The sequence below is a fragment of the Amblyomma maculatum genome, chromosome 3 (assembly GCF_055883805.1).
Source record: "Amblyomma maculatum isolate TAMU_Amacu chromosome 3, ASM5588380v1, whole genome shotgun sequence".
NCBI classification, from domain to species: Eukaryota; Metazoa; Arthropoda; class Arachnida; order Ixodida; family Ixodidae; genus Amblyomma; species Amblyomma maculatum.
Window position 1 is genome coordinate 78819012 of NC_139346.1, and position 17668 is coordinate 78836679.

The window sequence follows — 17668 nt, forward strand, 5'->3', positions numbered from 1 at the left end:
CTTTGGTCTATTTTCGGCCCTTTTCTTGGTACTGGTTTGCAGTGACTTTTACCTCGTTGTAGAACACGCACGACGTTTTTTACCTAACTATTTCATGGGTCAATGTAACGAGTGGAACACTTGACCTTGCTTTTATCAATTTGGAGGCAGTAATTGTTGCGCTATTATTTGTAGTCCAGCAAGGCAGACAGCAGAAGAGGTTTTTAAAGATTGTGCATGAATTTAAGGAAAGTAAATTAGGCACTCTTAGAACTACTAAGGAACTTCGAAGGTATGAATATTGAGCACATTTAATCCAACAGATCGCACCTGCTGTCCACCATAATAAAAGTAATCTACCCCATCAAAACGTAATTCACTTCTTTGCACAACCATCACTTCAGAATACTCCGTAAACCGAATAAGTCCAGCGAACCACAACCACATACAACTACACTCTTCCTTTAGTGTTTCCCCATAATTCACACTACCCAAACTAATCCACCCAAATTTAACAAATTTCATTATTAATCTCACTTCATCTAACCTAATCTATTCTCATCTGCTCTAATGAATGCTAACCGAAAAATAACCCTAATCAAAACGCGACGATCATCATTCAAGCAATCGATTAGAATTCCACTCTCACCCGTTAATAATTAGAAAGTATCAATAACGATGTGCCCTTAACGGTGCTCACACTCCCAGACACCCTCAGTGTGTGTGTGTGGGGGGGGGGGGGTAGCTGTTCCGGTCGCAAAGGAGATGCTCTCAACCTGCGTGGCAAGCTCAGCCGGAGTTCAAATACCTTGTAGTGACCGAAGGGGGTGGCCGTTTGGTGCCCAGCTGTCGCCGGTTCCAGCCAGAGTAAGGTTGGGAGTTTTATACACAGCAAGCGACGATACAGAGGAATACAGAAACACTAAAAATTCACGGACGAGAGGTTCACAGAAAAACAAACGCTAAGCATGCAATTACAGAAGTATTCAATAACACAGAGGATTTACAACAGATCAAACACGAGAGAGTCACAAGAACAAACACCAAATTGTTCACCGGGCACTGTTGCAGTCCGACGCCTCGAGAGTCACGATGTGGCCGCCATACAAGACGAGCGCCGCTCCCTCGCAGGTCCGTGGGCTTGCCAGCAGCGGGTGATCCCCGGGAGTCCAATCGTCATTGGCCACGACCCGTAGAACATTCTGAAAAGCTCTGGCGTGTTTCAGACTGATGGTTCACCGTAATACCCGGGCATTGTGAAAGAGGGTGACGGCGATACGTACAAGGCTGCACGCCCTCTCGCGCGGGAGGTTTTTCTCCAACGTTCCATGCGGCGTGGGCCTCGCGCCGCGCCGACCTAATCAAACTGCGCGCCGATTTCGTGACACCCATCTATTCCACTTTAACTCAATCCGAATTATTCTAATCAAATATATCCATAATCCATTCGATGGAATCGAAAAGATAAAGAGCACTGTGGGATACCGGTGCAGGTCAATGAACCAAAAGTGCTCGAAATATTTGAGTCACATTAGGGCGTTAAACTCTGTGAGTCTAACCGATTTAATCAAAACTCGATCCATCTTTAGTCCAACGTTATTCACCATAACACGCCCTCATTCCTAATCTGTCCACCCCTAAACTATAGTAATCCACCGTCTTCGCCTCAATTCATCCGAAACATTTTTTGACATTCTGATGGACTATCGGGACCACCTGATTGCCCCGATGGCGTCACGGTGATATTTCGGGCCATTTTGCACTCCGGATGCTACTTTGCTGCTACTGAGAGAAGTGTTTCGCCTTGAAATGAAAACTTCATCCAGCGACTTGTTACAGTCACAAATCACAGAAAAGGAGCCTACAAAAATTGCAGGGAACGCAATGCTTGTGACCAGGCACTAAGCTCTCTTCGCGCCTTTTCTTGTTTCTTTTGTTTATGGCGAAGCATGCTTTAAACTTTCTTGACCACTCCATGCGGAGTCGGCACTGCGGAAAGCAGCTGCCACTCTATTTTCTAGCGCTCGTGACAGCTTCAGCACTCGAGCCACGTGCGCCCGCTTCGGAGCGCGTGCCGAAGGTGTCTGCACACTTTGCGTCGATGCAAGCGCCTCCGCAAAGGGGACATGAATGACGCGATCGCCTCACTTACTATCGCGCAGCCAGAGCGACACGGCCTCCCTCACCCTCCCAAGAGCAAGGGAGCTTGTCACCCACACTCCAATTTACCCTCGCAGCAGGCGCGCCAAGAAAACAAGCGCGCCACCTCCCGGCCCCGCATTCGCTCCCTGTCCCTTCGCAGTGGGCTGTATATTTATGACGGGGGCTGTACGTCTCCCAGCTTTCATTTAAATTGCTCAGTGAAGTTTTGTCTACGAATGGTAGGGAGTGCTGGTATGGTTTATAACGCGTATTGTGTAAGGATTCCGTTTAGTACTTCAGAAAAGAAGGCTTGTTTTCTACCACACAGCAGTCCTCATGCCACGCCGTCGCGTTAAAGTCGAAGGCGCAGAATTAAACCCCACTATACCGGCCTCTGCTTCAGGTAGCGCTGAGGTTTAGGAATATCGGCTCAGGTGTTCAAAAGCATTCACTGTACTGTCAAAAGCATTCACTGCCTTCACGGTGCAGGAAAAGAATGTATACAAGTCAATGCTGAAATAGTAAAAATATCGGGCGAGACAGGGGAAGGGCTGCAGCAAAAGAGAATAATTATCTGAGGAGACTTTTGGTGTTGAGAGTCTGTACAGCAGTAGATGTATTTCTGAACGAAGGCTGTAGTGACAAAATTGTAGAAACGATGCTGAGAGTGCCTCTATTAGAGGTGTTCTCTTAGGCCTCATGCCTACCAAAATTGATATACGAAATCTTGTAAACTTGATAGAGAAATAAAATCACGTTTTCGGCATGAGCACGCCGTTCAATTCGTAATGGATACTCACGCGCTCTTATACGCAGCTGAGGCCACAATCCAGTCTTCAACATCTTGCTCATGAGTGCCGCTGTAAGTGTGAAAATTACGTTGGCATATGGGAGCCCACAGAAGATGGAAAGTCTGCCGTGGTAATAGCAAAGGTCCTTGCCGCTAACATGCGGTAGGAAGGTTAAGTTTTGGCTTATGGTTTCAGGCACGCCACATTATAAAAATTGGTGTAGGATTTTTACTCGCAACGTTTCACGGTAGGTCAATGGGGTCGACGGTGGGCGCACAGCGGACGACGACAAAAACAGGTCGCGGGCTTTGGGCCTCCTCTTCGTCGCCTTTTACTAGTTCCACACTGATGCCTCTGAGTCCCCCCCCCCTCCCCCATTGGCTTCTACATTAAAATAACCGAAGTCCGCGAAAGGAATATTTGAGTTTTTTGTCAGCCTTAAAACAATTTTTGCAGCCAGATCGATAAGTTCTTCCTGCTCTGCAGCAAATTCACTTGCAATTATGAATCTTCATGTATAATGAGATGGCAAATGTATTTCTGCTGTTAGAAAATGCGAAACAACTATTACCCAGAAGACAACACGAGCGCACAAAAACAGCCTGCTAAAACAAAGTCGAGGTTGGCGTAGTAAAATACTGTCATCATCATCATCATCATCATCAGCCTGACTATACCCACTGCAGGGCGAAGGCCTCTCCCATATTTCTCCACCTAACCCGGTTCTGTGCTGCTGCATCCACTTGACCCCTGCGAACTTCTTAATCTTATCCGCTCACCTAACTTTCTGCCGCCCCCTGCTATGCTTTCCTTCCCTTGGAATCCAGTTTGATACCCTAAGCGACCATCGGTTATCTTCTCTTCGCACTACATGTCCTGCCCATGTCCATTTCTTCTTCTTAATTTCCATTAGAATGTCGGTAACTTGAGTTATTTCTCTGACCCACTCTGCCCGTTTCCTATCTCGTAATGTTACCCCTACCATTTTTCGTTCCATAGCCTTCTGGGTGTTCCTCAACTTAAGTAGAACTTTTTTGGTTAGCCTCCACGTTTCAGCGCCATAAGTGAGTATAGGTAAGATGCAACTGTTATATACTTTCCTCTTTAGCGATACCGGTAAGCTGCTAGTCATAATCTACGAGTGCTTGCCAAATGCGCTTCATCCCAGTCTTATTCTTCTTGTTATTTCTTTTTCATGTTCCGGATCTGCGGTTACTACTTGTCCTAAGTAGACATATTCGCCTACTACTTCCAGTACTTCGTTACATAATGTAAACTGCTGTTCCTTCCCTAGGCTGTTGAACATTACCTTAAAATAATGTGGCCTGCTAGTAAATTAGTTAGGCTAACTTCATTGCCAGAGGAGGGCTTAAAAACGAAGGATTCCTCCGTCGGTTGTACTGGCTTGGTGATGAAAATGATAATGACCTATAATATTTATTTTAAGATTAATAACACAGCACTTTCTAATTAAGTATCAAAAAGAAAAGAAAACTTTAAAGGAAATCTTGTTTTTGTTACCGGATGGCACAAAATTCATTTTCTTTTCGCTCCCTCAGGCCACAAAGACTATCTTTTCTGTTTTGGTCCTCTGCTTTGCACTTCTGGTGGAGAAACGTGAGTGCATTTCCTTACTGGATGTTTCTGTTCTTGGTGACGTAGTATTCATGTGTCTGATATCAACGAAACATTTGCGTGCACGAAATTTGCGCTTAAGATTTATATGGGACCTGTAAAGTAGCTCATAGATTCTACGTTCAAATAATGATTGTAAATCTTGTGAAAAACGTTTGTTGAAAACGCATTTTCATTTTTATCGTAAACGGAAAGTATAGCATTTACCCCAATTACATGCAGCCGATTCCTTATTTTTGTTGTAAGTATAATCAGCCAGTAGTATTTCACTTCTTCATTGCTATCGAGAATTATTTAAGCATGCATAAAAAATGTTTTCTGGCGCATTGCATAAGTATTTGTTATGGCTCGTTGTAAAGTTTGTTTTCTTCATTATTGGTGAAAAAATACTGTAGAGTTTAAAAAGAAAAAATTGTGGGACCTTTTGGTGCAAGACCATAGAGCGGTAATGATGCTGTCCGCCTGCACCTCGTCTTGTGAAAACCTCTTTGCGTGTGGCTTGCGGCATAGTTTGTGCGACATATACGCGCCGCGATTCCAAGAGTGCAACAGTGAATATAACCTGTCAATTCAGGTCTGCCACCATTCGGTATTATTGCGAAAGCAATACTACTCTAGGTTTCGAGCCTTCAGTGTTGCACGCCCGCACCCACGTGACGCTGTGACGTCACACCTCACCTGGCACTAGGGGGAGAGCTGGGCTACCAACTCAAGCGGTCGGCATAGCGCAGTCGCAGCCACGGCGCAGCACGTGACGTGACACCCCACGTGACACAAAAGCGGTCGGCGTAGCGCACTAGAGGCGCAGCTGGTGTTCATGTGATACGTAAGTCAGGCACGTTCATACGTCTTGGTTAAAGCGGGGCTTTATATGTGGGCTGGCAGGAGCTGCCAACTTGGGTTTCTCGTTTCATATGGGACGGTTATGTCAGAATCAACCTGCTATGACCCTGGCATTCACGTTGCGCCTATAGGCCACTAAGGCACGTTCATGCGGGATGGTTAAAGCGGGGCTTTATATGTGGGCTGAGGAAGAAGAAGAGAAGAAGAAAAACTCTCGGTCACCTGCAGTGAATGCTTTCGCTCAATATTTGGTTCAGCAGCCTTGAGCCTTGTAATTTTTATTATTGCGATAGCAATGCTGCGCCAGGTTTCCATCTGTCACGTGGTCCCAGCGGAGGCCAAGCTTGACCTTGAACAGCCGAGGAGGAGGACTAGCAGAGCAGAAGAAGAAGGGGACTGGTAACTTACGCTCTTGCGTGATACCCTAAAGGTTGGTCTGAACTGTCGCCAGTAATGTAACACCTAACACTGATAGGGCGTTATAGGGAAATAATGTAGCAAGCAAACGCATCTACCGCCGTTGCTATCGCAATTCAGCTAGGGTTAATCAGAGTTAAACAGCAACTAATTTTTACAAAGTCTGACGAGACAGCGTAAAGCAAACGCGTTCATTTTAATGTTTAGTACTAATCATGGCGCAAAAGACAATGTCCTGCTTGGTTTGGAATTGGATTATCCTCCAACCCTGCTAACACGGTGAAAGTATTTATCGTATTTTCAGAATAGATATTTAGAAACACGGCGAGCCAGAACGGTGGAAACCGAGAAATTGTTTTGTTTTTCTTCTGCTTTCCCTTGTATCTACCGAAGTAGCACACCGTCAATGCACCGCCGTCATTCCAATAATGGGGGAGAACGGCCCCAATATTGGGGCCAATAATGGTGTTTCATTGGGGCGCTACCCGTGACAAGATTTCATCCAATCTACTACATTGGCGTTCCTACAATGGCCAGCAATGGCAGACTAGGTAATTGCGGTGTTTGCGCGTCGTCGATGTAGAAAAGACGTACCCGCTAGTGTTAAACTGTTAACTTCGTTTATTCACTACATAAGAGGGTGCGACCAGCGCCGGCCGAGGCGTAGGCCGAACTGCCGGGCGAAGAAGGGAGGGAAAGGAGACCGGAGATGGGGATGGGGCTTGTTTTCCAGAACTAGAGGAGAGTGAGGGAGCCCGCCGTGGGGGACGGCCCGCTGAGCGCAGGCAGGCGGCGAGTCCTCCCGGCGAAGCGCGGAGAGGGGTGCCGGCCTGTTCATTAGCGCGCAATGCTCCTGTCACAACAGAACGGACGAGCGCAGCACTTGGAACACAACACTTCCTTCCCCCTTAAAAATTTGCCTGATAGCCTGCAGGGGGTCGGCGAGGACGCGTGGAGACGCGCTGGCTCTGTGCGCACAGGGAAGGACCACTTGTAGGCTGGATGTTGCCCGCTGTGCTTTGTAGGTCTGCCCTGGGTGCAGTCTTTTCTTCTGTGGAGAGATGCCAGGCTATGTGGGAGGATGGTTCAGATGTCCTCGCTGCTGCCGGACCGCTCTCGGAAGGCGTCGTAAATGCACGCAGCTGGTTAAGGTGTCGGCGTACCACCGTTCCATGTAAGCTGACAAGCCAAGAGCGCAGGCCTATGCGTCTCACAACAGTAGCTTCCTCCCAGCGTAGTTTTCTGAGAAACTGGCGAGCCAAAACGCGCTTCCCCTCAACAAGTGTCCCGCAGCGCGGAATCGGTTTTTCTTCCCGGGTCGTCTCTGTTTCTGGCTCGGGAAGAATACCTGTGAGCTGCGTCCGCATTTCGCGCTCGAACATCATTTTCGCTAGGGTCTCGCCTGTCGTGTTTTGTACTGTTGTGTGCTGGTTGAAAAGAAAATGTGCAAGGCGGCGCTGCAGCGACCCTGTCTGATCTCTCTCAAGGGCACGTTTTAGCCCGGCCACGTAGCGTTCGACTTGTCCGTTTGTCGCTGGGTGGTAGGGGGCCGATGTGACTGATAAGATACCGTTGTCGCGATAAAACTTGAGAATCTCTGCCGATACAAACGGTGTTCCGTTGTCCGACACTGCCTTTCGGGGAATTCCGAACGTTGCGAACATGGATCGGAGGTTGTCAATGACTGCCGCCGAAGTCATCTGTCGCGTTTCCTTTAACTCAACCCATTTGGTGTACGCATCTACCAGCACAAAGATAGTGGAGCCTTCAATTGGGCCTGCAAAATCAATTTGCAGGGTGTGCCAAGGTGTGTGTGGCTTTTCCCATTCTGGGAGAGGAGCTTTCGGCGGATTTCTCCGGCTGCTTTGGCAAGGCTTGCAATTTCGGACTGTTGTTTCAATGTCGTGGTCAATGTTAGACCACAACACGTAACTTCTGGCACACATTTTCATGGCAACGATGCCCCTGTGTCCGGCGTAGATGAGAGACATAGCTTGTGCGCTTAGCTAACTCGAAATCTCAACACGGGATCCAAATAGGATGCAGTCGCGGTGGGTGCTGAAGTCTGTAGCTCGCCTGCGGTAAGCTTCGAAGTCGTTCCCTTTGAGTTTGTGCACGTTGCCTTGTTGAACAGCCGTGCAAATTTGCAGGAGAGTTGCGTACTTCTGCGTAGATGCTGCAACTGTGCTGCAGTAAGCGGAGGTTCTGGCAGTGCTTTGAACCTAGAACGTCTCCGGGCGGAGGCGGTTCGTCAACTGTTTCGTTCAGTGTCAGGCGGCTTAGCGCGTCGGCATTCTGATGTTTAGTAAGATTGGTAGACCAGATCGTAGTCGTACGCTAAGAGCTTGATGCACCAACGTGTCATTCGCGGAGACAATGTTGGTGGCATAGGCTTATGTGGCCCCAGAATGCCCAGTAGCGGTCGGTGATCCGTTATAAATATCACCTTTCGGCCGGCAATGTACGAAAATGTGTCGCCGCGTAGACGATGGCCAGCTCCTCTTTGTCCAGTTGCGCGTAGGTGCGCTCCGTTGTGACAACGTACGTGAGGCGAAGGCAATCGGGGCCTCCCTTCCTTGGTCATCAGTCTGCTAAAGAACCGCGCCGACTCCGTATGGGGATGCGTCGCAAGACAAAAGCAATGGCTTCCTTTCGTCGTAGTGGCTGAGGACTGTACACCTTCGAAGCAGGTGTTTCAGAGCGTCAAATGCTTGTTGGTGGCGTGGCGACCATGTCCACTACATATCTTTCCGGAGAAGATGGTATAAGTCGTTGGCCACAGCAGCTTTTTGTTCTAAGAAACGGTCGTAGAACGTTAAGAGTCCGAGAAACGCCTGTAGCTCCTGCTTGTTTGTTGGTGCCCGTGCTTCGGTGATCGCTCGCACTTTGTCTTCGGTCGGGTGGATGCCTTCTGCATCAATTCGGTGTCCCAGAAATGGCACCTCTGACACCACAAAACAGCATTTTTCTTTGCTTAAACGCAAATTTGCGTTCGCTATCCTTTCATGAACGTGCTCCAGGCGCGCTGCATGCTCTTCCGTGGAAGAGCCACTGATTGTGACATCGTCTAGGTAGACACAAACTCCTGGGATTCCTTGAAGTACTGTCTACATGAACTTTTGAAATATGGCCGGGGCTTCAGCTATGCCAAAGGGCAACCTCCTGACCTTGTACAGGCCTTTCAGTGTGTTGATTGTCAGTAATTCTGACGTCGGTTCGCTCACCTTCAGTTGTTGATAAGGCTTGGGTGAGGTCTAAAGTGCTGAAGACTCTTGCGCCGCATAGTACACTGAACACTTCTCCGTGTGTCGGCAGAGGGTAAGACGATGCTTTAGTCGCAAGATTTACGGTGCTCCGGTAGTCCCCTCAGAGGCGTATGGTTCCGTTCTTCCTGCGAATTACAACTATTGGTGCGGCCCATTGCGAATGTTGTGTCGGCTCGATAACAGCTTGCTGCTCCAGTTTGTCCAACCCCCTTTCAACGGAAGCTCTGAGAGCAAAGGGTACCGGCCTGGCCTCCAAAAACTTCGGTTGCGCGCCGCTTAACAACCCAAGTGTGACTGGTGGTAGGTAGGTAGGATCTTTGGGTTATTCTCAGGGGGGGGGGGGGGGGGGATACCGGACACGGGTTATGCTGGCCTTAATTCACGGCGGCGCTCTTGTTGTCCGGGGGAAAGGGGTGATGGGATGTTGGGAGGTAAGGGGGGGGGTCATCATCTTGGAGTCGCTCTCGTCGTCGTCCTCGTCATCGGCTTCGTCGCCAATGCTGTGGCCAGCAGGTCAGCAGGCCTGGTGGTAGGCTACAGTTGTGCAGTCAGGCCGGACTCCTCCAGGAAGGCCAGCAGGAGCCGGTAGGCTGCCAGGGGGCTCCTGGCCGGGAAGAGCAGATGGTCCTCGGTGGCAGCAGGAAGTCCAAGGGCCCGGTAGCCTGCCTCCATCTTGCGACGGTTGTGGGCATGTGCTGGGTACACACAGAGGAGGTGCTCCAGCGTTCCTGCATCACCGCAGGAAGGGCATGCTGGGGAGGGAGCTCGGCCACGGATATGCAGCTCCGTGTGCGTCCAGGAACCACCGGTGCGGAGGCGTAGGAGGAGAGCTCGCTCCATGCGGGCGAGCTTGTCAGACAGGCGGTGGAATGTCCTCCCCTCGGCGATGCGCCGATCAGGGTGCAGCGCCCTCACCGCCTTCTTGATGGGGAGCCTGGAAAAGTCAGAGATAGATAGATACTGGTGGCCCTTCATTTTCTGGAATCTCTTCAGAGAATACTTTTTCGTATTTCTCCTGCAATTGCTCAATGACTTTGTGGCTCGGCGTTTGGTGTATGCCGCATATCGTCACCCCTAATGGAGAAAACCAGTTTCTCCCTAGAAGGCTTGATCCTGAGTCCTTCACAACAAGGAGAGGTAGCGTATGGGTCTGGCCGTTGTAACAAACCCGCACGTTGGCAGAGCCCAATAGTGGCAAGTTTCGCCCTGACCACGTTCGCAGGTGCGTGTCGTCTTGCTGCAAGGGTGGTGCGTCTGATGGCCACAAAGTTCGGAATGTGGCCTCAGTGATCAGAGTACAGGCTGCGCCTGAATCCACCTCGAACTTAATCAGTTTTTGGTGTACTGTACCTTCGGTAAAAATCTTCGGACGCGTGCCGAGATTCACGGTCTTAAGGTCATACAACACTGATGATACTGCTGATGTTGCTCCGTGGGCATCAGATGGCGGCCTATTCTCTGAGGCGTCTTCGCTGTGGTTAGGCTGAGAAGGCGAATTTATTTTGGCAAGCTTCCGCTTCGTAATGCATGATTTCTCAATATGCACTTGCTTGTGGCAAAAAATACACGTGGCTGACTGGAATCGGCATCCCCCTGGGCGTTGTGTTGGCCGTCACACCGCCAGCAGCGTTGTACATTTTTGACCGATTTTGCAACAACAGAAGGTCTGCGTACCTGGTTGCTTGTTTGGTGTACCGGCTTGGTGTTCCGGCGCATCTCTCTCTGCTAGTAACCGGCTCACTCCGCTCGCACGGCGATGTCGTAAGCTTTGTTAAACGTGAGGCCCCTCTCAGCGAACAGGCGCTGCTGTAGTGACTCGTCACTCAGTCCGCACACAAATCTGTCACGTAACATGACGTCCAATGGAAGCATGGGGGTGTTAGCAGATGCTGTGTCTTCATGCTGCCCTGTAGCTGTGCTGGCTGTGGCCAGCGTCCCAAAATTGCAGTCAGCAGCAAGCTTCTTGAGCGCTACTCCGTAGGCGCTCACAGTTTCACCTTCCAGCTGATCTTGTCGCTGGAAGCGGGCTCGGCTGTAAACTTTAGATGGCCTCGGGTAGGAGTGCTTTTGAAGTGCTGCAACGATTCCTTCGTAAGGCACTTCCGCTGCTGTGCTTGGCTGAATAAGGGCGCAGACAGTGTCGTAAGTCTGCTTCCCGCACAGCGTTAGCAGGTTGGCCCTCTTCAAGGCTGGGTCTGTGATGTTGTTAGCCTCGAAGTAGAACTGGAGGCGTCCAACCCACGATGACCAGGGTGAGCCGTTGAATTCTGGTATTAACCCTCGCGTAGCCATGGCTTGTCAATAGCGTTGCGTAGCGCGGGCCAATTCCACTTCCTCGTCGCCATTCGTGTTTGCGCGCCGTCGATGTAGAAAAGACGCACGCGCTACTGTTAAACTGTTAACTTCGTTTACTCACTATATAAGAGGGTGCCACCAGCGTCGGCCGAACTGCCGGGCGAAGAACGGAGGGAACGGAGGCCGGAGATGGGGATGGGGCTTGTTTCCCAGAACTGGAGGAGAGTGAAGGAGCCCGCCGTGGGGGGCGTCCCGCTGAGTGCAGGCAGGCGGTGAGTCCTCCCGGCGAAGCGCGGACAGGGGTGCGGGCCTGTTCATTAGCGCGCACTGCTCCTGTCACATTAGAACGGACGAGCGCAGCACTTGGAACACAACAGTAATTCATTAACATGCAGCCTCACTCAACAGCTACCCAATATCTTCCACCCAATCATACACGCTGGCTCCTTTATAACATACATCCAGCCACTCTAACTGGCTATTCAATACTTAAAAACGGAGCTTACTCACTGGCTTTTAATAACTGCTATGCAGCTAAGCTCATCGGCTGGCAAACATTGCCCACCCAGCTTGTCCACTGGCTTCGCCTCATTGGCACCCGAGCAATCCCATTATTGTTTAATGATGTTTTTTTGACTATTTTTATTTGATAGGTATTACGGCGCACAGTCAGCTAAGGCGATCTTGCGCCACAGGGTTGAGTTTGTTTTTGTGTAGGTATTTTACATGCAGCTAATAATATATATACAGCAGCCTGAAATTATACATGCATTCACACAAAATAGCCAGAATTGTTCGTTTCATGGATATTTATTAGTTGCGTATGTGGTACAAAGTGAAAAACAAACTATGGGCAGAATTCTTTCAAACTTCCAGGACTTCACCTCTGGTTAGGTCCATCGACCAGATGTCGGCAGATCCCAGGTTGCAGGAAGACGCCGCATTAAAGGCAGTTTCAAGTGTCTGCTAAGACAGCATCACTAGTATGCGCATTTTGCTCACGGTTATAAAAACAGCAGCTTTCAGCAGCCCTTGCCGATGTATGCTTGAGCAGCTTGCATGTCACCATCGTCCTTTCGTACAAATATCTGCAAGCGAAAACAAAAATAAGAGACAATATTATGCAGAATTGCTTTTTTAATACAGCTTGGGCAAACTCTTCGTGAGTAGTAAAATTTGCCATTGCTGAAAAAATAGTTTGTCCACGTCAGTGTGCTGAAACTGGAATTCATGAAGAATGCATATTTTCTGTTTAGTGCAATGGAGTTGAAGCAAAAGCTTTTCTTACTCTCGGCTTGCATAAACAGCAGATAAGCACATTCTGTTAATCTCAATTAAGAGGAGGGAAGAGCGAAGAGAGAGAGCACCCCGGCGCCAGTCGTGCGAGCGTGGCAGCGCTGTCCGCATGGTTTCATATGACACCGCAAGTTGGAATTCCGCCGGTGTTCACTGGACGCTGCTCAGGCTTTGGAACGAAGAATTCGTACGCTGCCACGGCGAAGGCTGGCGCCGCTGCGTCACAAAGTAGCCGCCTGTCTAACACTTCTAGAAAGAACGGGCCGTATTTGCCAAAAGTAACCAGGCTGCCCGGTTTGTTCCTTAGCCCTGTAGTTAAGCGTTTTACAGGGGATGCCAAACTATTAATCACCTGGGCGGAAAAAAAGCCTATCACTGTTATCTGTAAACACAATTTTTTGCCTTTTGGGCGTTAGGCGTTTTAAAGGACATGCCAAAATATTAATCACTTGTGCGGAAAAAAAGCCCATCACTGTTATCTGTAAAGACCATTTTTGGCCATTTGAAATAGAACAAGGGCTCCAACAAGAACAAGGGCTCCAAACATGGTTGAGAAGGAAACCCTGGAGCCTGGTTAATTTTGGCAAAGACGGCACGTTTTCTCTTAGCTGTTAGAGCAAACGAACATAATTTCTAGATTGAAATACCCTCGGTCTGGTTTCAATGTGAATATTCCTAAATAATATTCCTAAAAAGCATGGACAATCTTCCCAGAATACTGCATAGGAACACTCCTTTAAACGCGTGGTATTAAGCCGACTTTGCAAAAATATTTCAAGGGAGGTCATGAGAGTTATACACGCGCTTATACAGGTTTCGGACAAAATTATATTTCCTCGAAGAGCAGCATGACCAGGCAACAATAACTTAACACAAATATTTCGGCGGTCGGCACGAATTCATGCTTTCTGTTTCTGTAAAACAAAAACATTCATTGACACTTATTTCCAGTCTCCAATTGTGGGGTTGCTATATTTCAAGCTTCTTAAATAATTTCTCTTCTAAGTCTTTACCAGGCAACGTTAAGCCTGCACTAGTTAACAGCTGCCACAGCAAGTACAAAACTTGTAGTAAAAAGTTTGGCAGCATGCATTGCTATTGAATTTAAATACATTTCATTCCAGAACATCTGAGAAAGCTAGATTTTTTTCTCTGCCAGGCGAAGGTAGAGAACGCATAGAAAATAATGCTTTTATTTTTTTATGTGGGGGGATCTCTCTTTTGACTATGAGCTGTGCTGCATACAGCCTAAAGGGTTTGTTCATCATTCGTCTCTTGCTGAAGCGCTCAAAGCAGAGCACGCCGGCGTATAGCAAAGGCTGATGCAAATTGCAACTCAAAATATGCTGCAGTTAGTCCGTCTTTGGTGCGTACAAGACCACCTACGGGGGAATACTTTGGGTGCTGGCGCCTCGTTGAGGAGTCCGCTAGCGTACATGACGAAGCGGTGCAGCATTTGCCTTGACTAGCACAATCCCTTCGACCTGTGTTCTAGCATTTGATATTTTCTTTCTCCATGCAAATGAAATATGTGTGTATTTTCAGTTATAGACAGGCGTTTTCAGGATGCGGGTGTAAAAACTCATCGCCACAAATTAAGCTGGGCGGACAGCCTATAGCATATATTTTTTTGAAGGTGCTATGTCTTAATGGCCTACTGCAGATTTCAGAAGTGTACATGCTTGTATACTGCGCCGTATTGTGTTTCTACACATAGGCAGCGACCGTCATCAGCTTAAAAAAAATTATGCGTCTGTTTTGTTGCGATTTTATAGAGAAGGGCGAGGAACTATTCTTAACATTGTATAGAAGGAATGGCAGGGCCACCTCTGTACGAAACTTCTTCACAGTTGAGGACAGCGTAACAGTCGGGCATTTCTGAGCACTTCGTAGACGGCATAAGCCACGCGTCCTACTCGACTGCAACATTGCACGAAGTATGCCCTACTTGCATGCGTAGTGCTACCCAATCATTCATTTCGGGGCTTTAAAAATGTTTTGGCTAATGAATCTCTGCCTTTATCTCATGGTATGGGTTTGTCAAGAAAATGACGCCTTACGCCAGCGCAATGGGGGAGGACCCTATACCAACCATGCTCTTATCGCTTAAGCCATTTTTCTTGAATAAATGTTCTCTACTACTGTAACTATATCATTGACGATGCATAAAACATACTTGAAAGCCATCGCGAAGGACACGACAGTATTATTCGGGACGGTAAAAATATATCAGAACATATAGATTGAGAATTGATCGATAATATCTGCAAGCCAATTCCAGCCAACACATGTCATGGTATGTGCAATGTTTATCCAGCCGTCAAAACTCAGTGGACAATATCGGCCACTATAATCCAGTCATAATGTTGGAAAGTCCCCAAACCTGACGGGGCCATATCGCCCACTGTATACTAAAATGTATTCAATATAGATAAGCCAGCTATACTAAGGGGATCATATCAATCAATGCATACAAAGATGCGTGCAATGTTGGCAAGCCATCGCAGCTGCCCATAAAATAATGACCACAATAACCTATGATAGATACAATATTGTGAAGCCATTTCAACTAGTAGTAAAATACTGACCATCGTATGGCAATAAATATTTCGAGTTGACAGGCCATCAATGCTGGAAACAGGATATTTAATAACTTTTAACATTAGAAACGAGAAGAATGATTTCCAGATTGCGGTTTCTGTATCGGCTTTGCAATCACCAACTTGATATCAATGCACAATTGTTCATTCATCCACGCGTGGGTCGTCCAACCCGACACTCCCATCATCACAACCTGGAACCAATCTTTGCCCATACTAACAGATTCAAGAACTCTTTTTTTCCGCGCACTGTCTCCCAGTGGAATGCACTTCCAAAAGATGTTTTCTCCGCTAATAATGTAACAGTCTTTGAAGAAGGTGTACGAAAAGCCCTGCATTGATTTTTTGCTTCCTATTTGCTGATTAAATTTGTTTTCCATTATATGTTTGCACTGTACGCTGTTCTTTTTATATTTTTGCTTGTCGATGGTAGCGCTGAAATGCATTTTCTTTTGTCCTGTATTGCCCTCCTGCTTAGTCTGTATTGACGGCAGTATGTTCTAAATAAAAAAAAACTTACGAAAGATGTATGACACTTTGTCAGGCAACATTGACAACTGTATTTGCAGAAGCCAAGATGACTGGGCGGAAAATATTGACCAATGTATGCCAAGATATATTCGATGCTGCCAAGCAATAAATACTGGCATTGTAATGCTCACCAATGTATGCCATGATAGATGCAATGCTGGTCAGTCACCACAGCTCATTTGGCAATATTGCCCACTGAAACCAACAAGTACACATTATTGGGAAGCCACTAAGACCGGAGCGAAATATTAAACAATATATGCCAAGCTATATTAAATGTCGACAAGCCAGCTATACTGGCAGATAATATTTACCATTGTATGCCATCATCGACCATTTTATCTGCAGATATACACAATGTTGGGAAGCCATCACGATTGGCCGAGGGATATTCACCAAGTATGCCAAGATATATTCGATGTTACGAAGTCGGCAATACTGGCTGGACAATATTTACCAATGCATGCAATGATATGTTCAATGTAGGCTAGTGGCCACTACTCGTTGGGCAATATCGGCCACTGGAACTGAAGATGCATACAATGTTGGCAAGCCACTAACACTGGCGGAATGATATTGACCAATGAATGCCCAGCTCTATTTTATCTCGACAAGCCATATATTATCATCATCATCAATATCATATACAGTCTGACTATACCCACTGCAGGGTGAAACACCTCTCCCATATTTCTCCATTTGACCCGGTTCTGTGCTAGCTGCATCCACTTGATCCCTGCGAACTTCTTAACCTCATCGGCTCACCTAACTTTCTGCCGCCCTCTGCTAAGCTTTCCTTCTCTTGCAATCCAGTTTGTTAGCCTAAGCGACCATCGGTTATCCTCTCTTCTCACTAAATGTCCTGCCTATGTCCATTCCTTCTTAATTTCCGCTATAATATCGGTAACTTGAGCGATTTCTCTGACCCACTCTGCACGCTTCCAATCTCTTAATGTTACCACTACCATTTTTCGTTCCTAGCCCTCTGGCTTGTCCTCAACTTAAGTAGAACCCTCTTGGTTAGCCTCCACGTTTGAGCCCCGTAGGTGAGCACAGGAAAGATGCAACCGTTGTATACATTCCTCTTGAGCAATACTGGGCCATATATACTGGCCGGAAAATATTTACCAAAGTATGCCATGATTTGCGAATTGTAAACAAGACATTGCCGATGGCTGGGTAATATTGGCCATCATAAATTATTGTGTATACAATGTCGGCAAGCACTTCTATACGCAAGATTATTATTGCCCGTTGATAGCCAGTGAATGTCAATCATGGGGGAACATGCATATCACTGGTCCAAGAGTGGTCATTGTTATCGCATGGCTGTACCGTTATTGTTAGCGCATAGGCAATGCCAGGTCACTGGTGGACCAGATGTCGCCAATCAGTTTCCAATATCGAGCCGGCCGCATGTGCGACCTGGGCAAGTAGCGAATTTAAAGCAACTAATGTTCTCAGTTCATTATAGCCTCTATAAACACATTCATAATAATAGGCATATCGTCAAATATTAGCAAATTATGTCAGTAAACTCACAGCTAAGCATTAATCAAGCCTTACAAAGGTGACACTGCGCACAAGTGGTAACAGTTTTTGACTCAGGAAAGTTGCAGGTAGGGAAAGTAATGGTGTACAAAATACGTAATAGAAAATTCCTACTCAAAGTCAATGTTTCCTGCTTTTTTAAAGCCTACAAGATGTTATGCTCCAGCGGCTATCCTCTTTCACTGAGCGAGATAACTTTTTAACATTTGCAATACTGCTTCACCCCCCCCCCAATGTGGCTTTACTAAGCATAAATTCATAGGTTAAGTGTGTCTTGCTAAGAAAGAAGTCGCACTTTAAGATGAATGTAAAGATTTAGTTG

At 47.3% G+C, this 17668-nt stretch overlaps 1 protein-coding gene across 3 annotated transcripts in view; it reads left to right on the top strand.

Annotated features, from left to right (window-relative positions):
- LOC146195037 (uncharacterized) overlaps nucleotides 1–17668 on the top strand; it is an 82296-nt gene that overhangs the window by 3871 nt on the left and 60757 nt on the right. For all 3 annotated transcript variants that reach the window (XM_084597658.1, XM_084597659.1, XM_084597657.1), the window contains exon 2: nucleotides 4472–4529. In XM_084597658.1, coding sequence (XP_084453784.1) covers nucleotides 4472–4529 — 58 coding nt within the window. The remainder of the gene's footprint in view (nucleotides 1–4471; nucleotides 4530–17668) is intronic.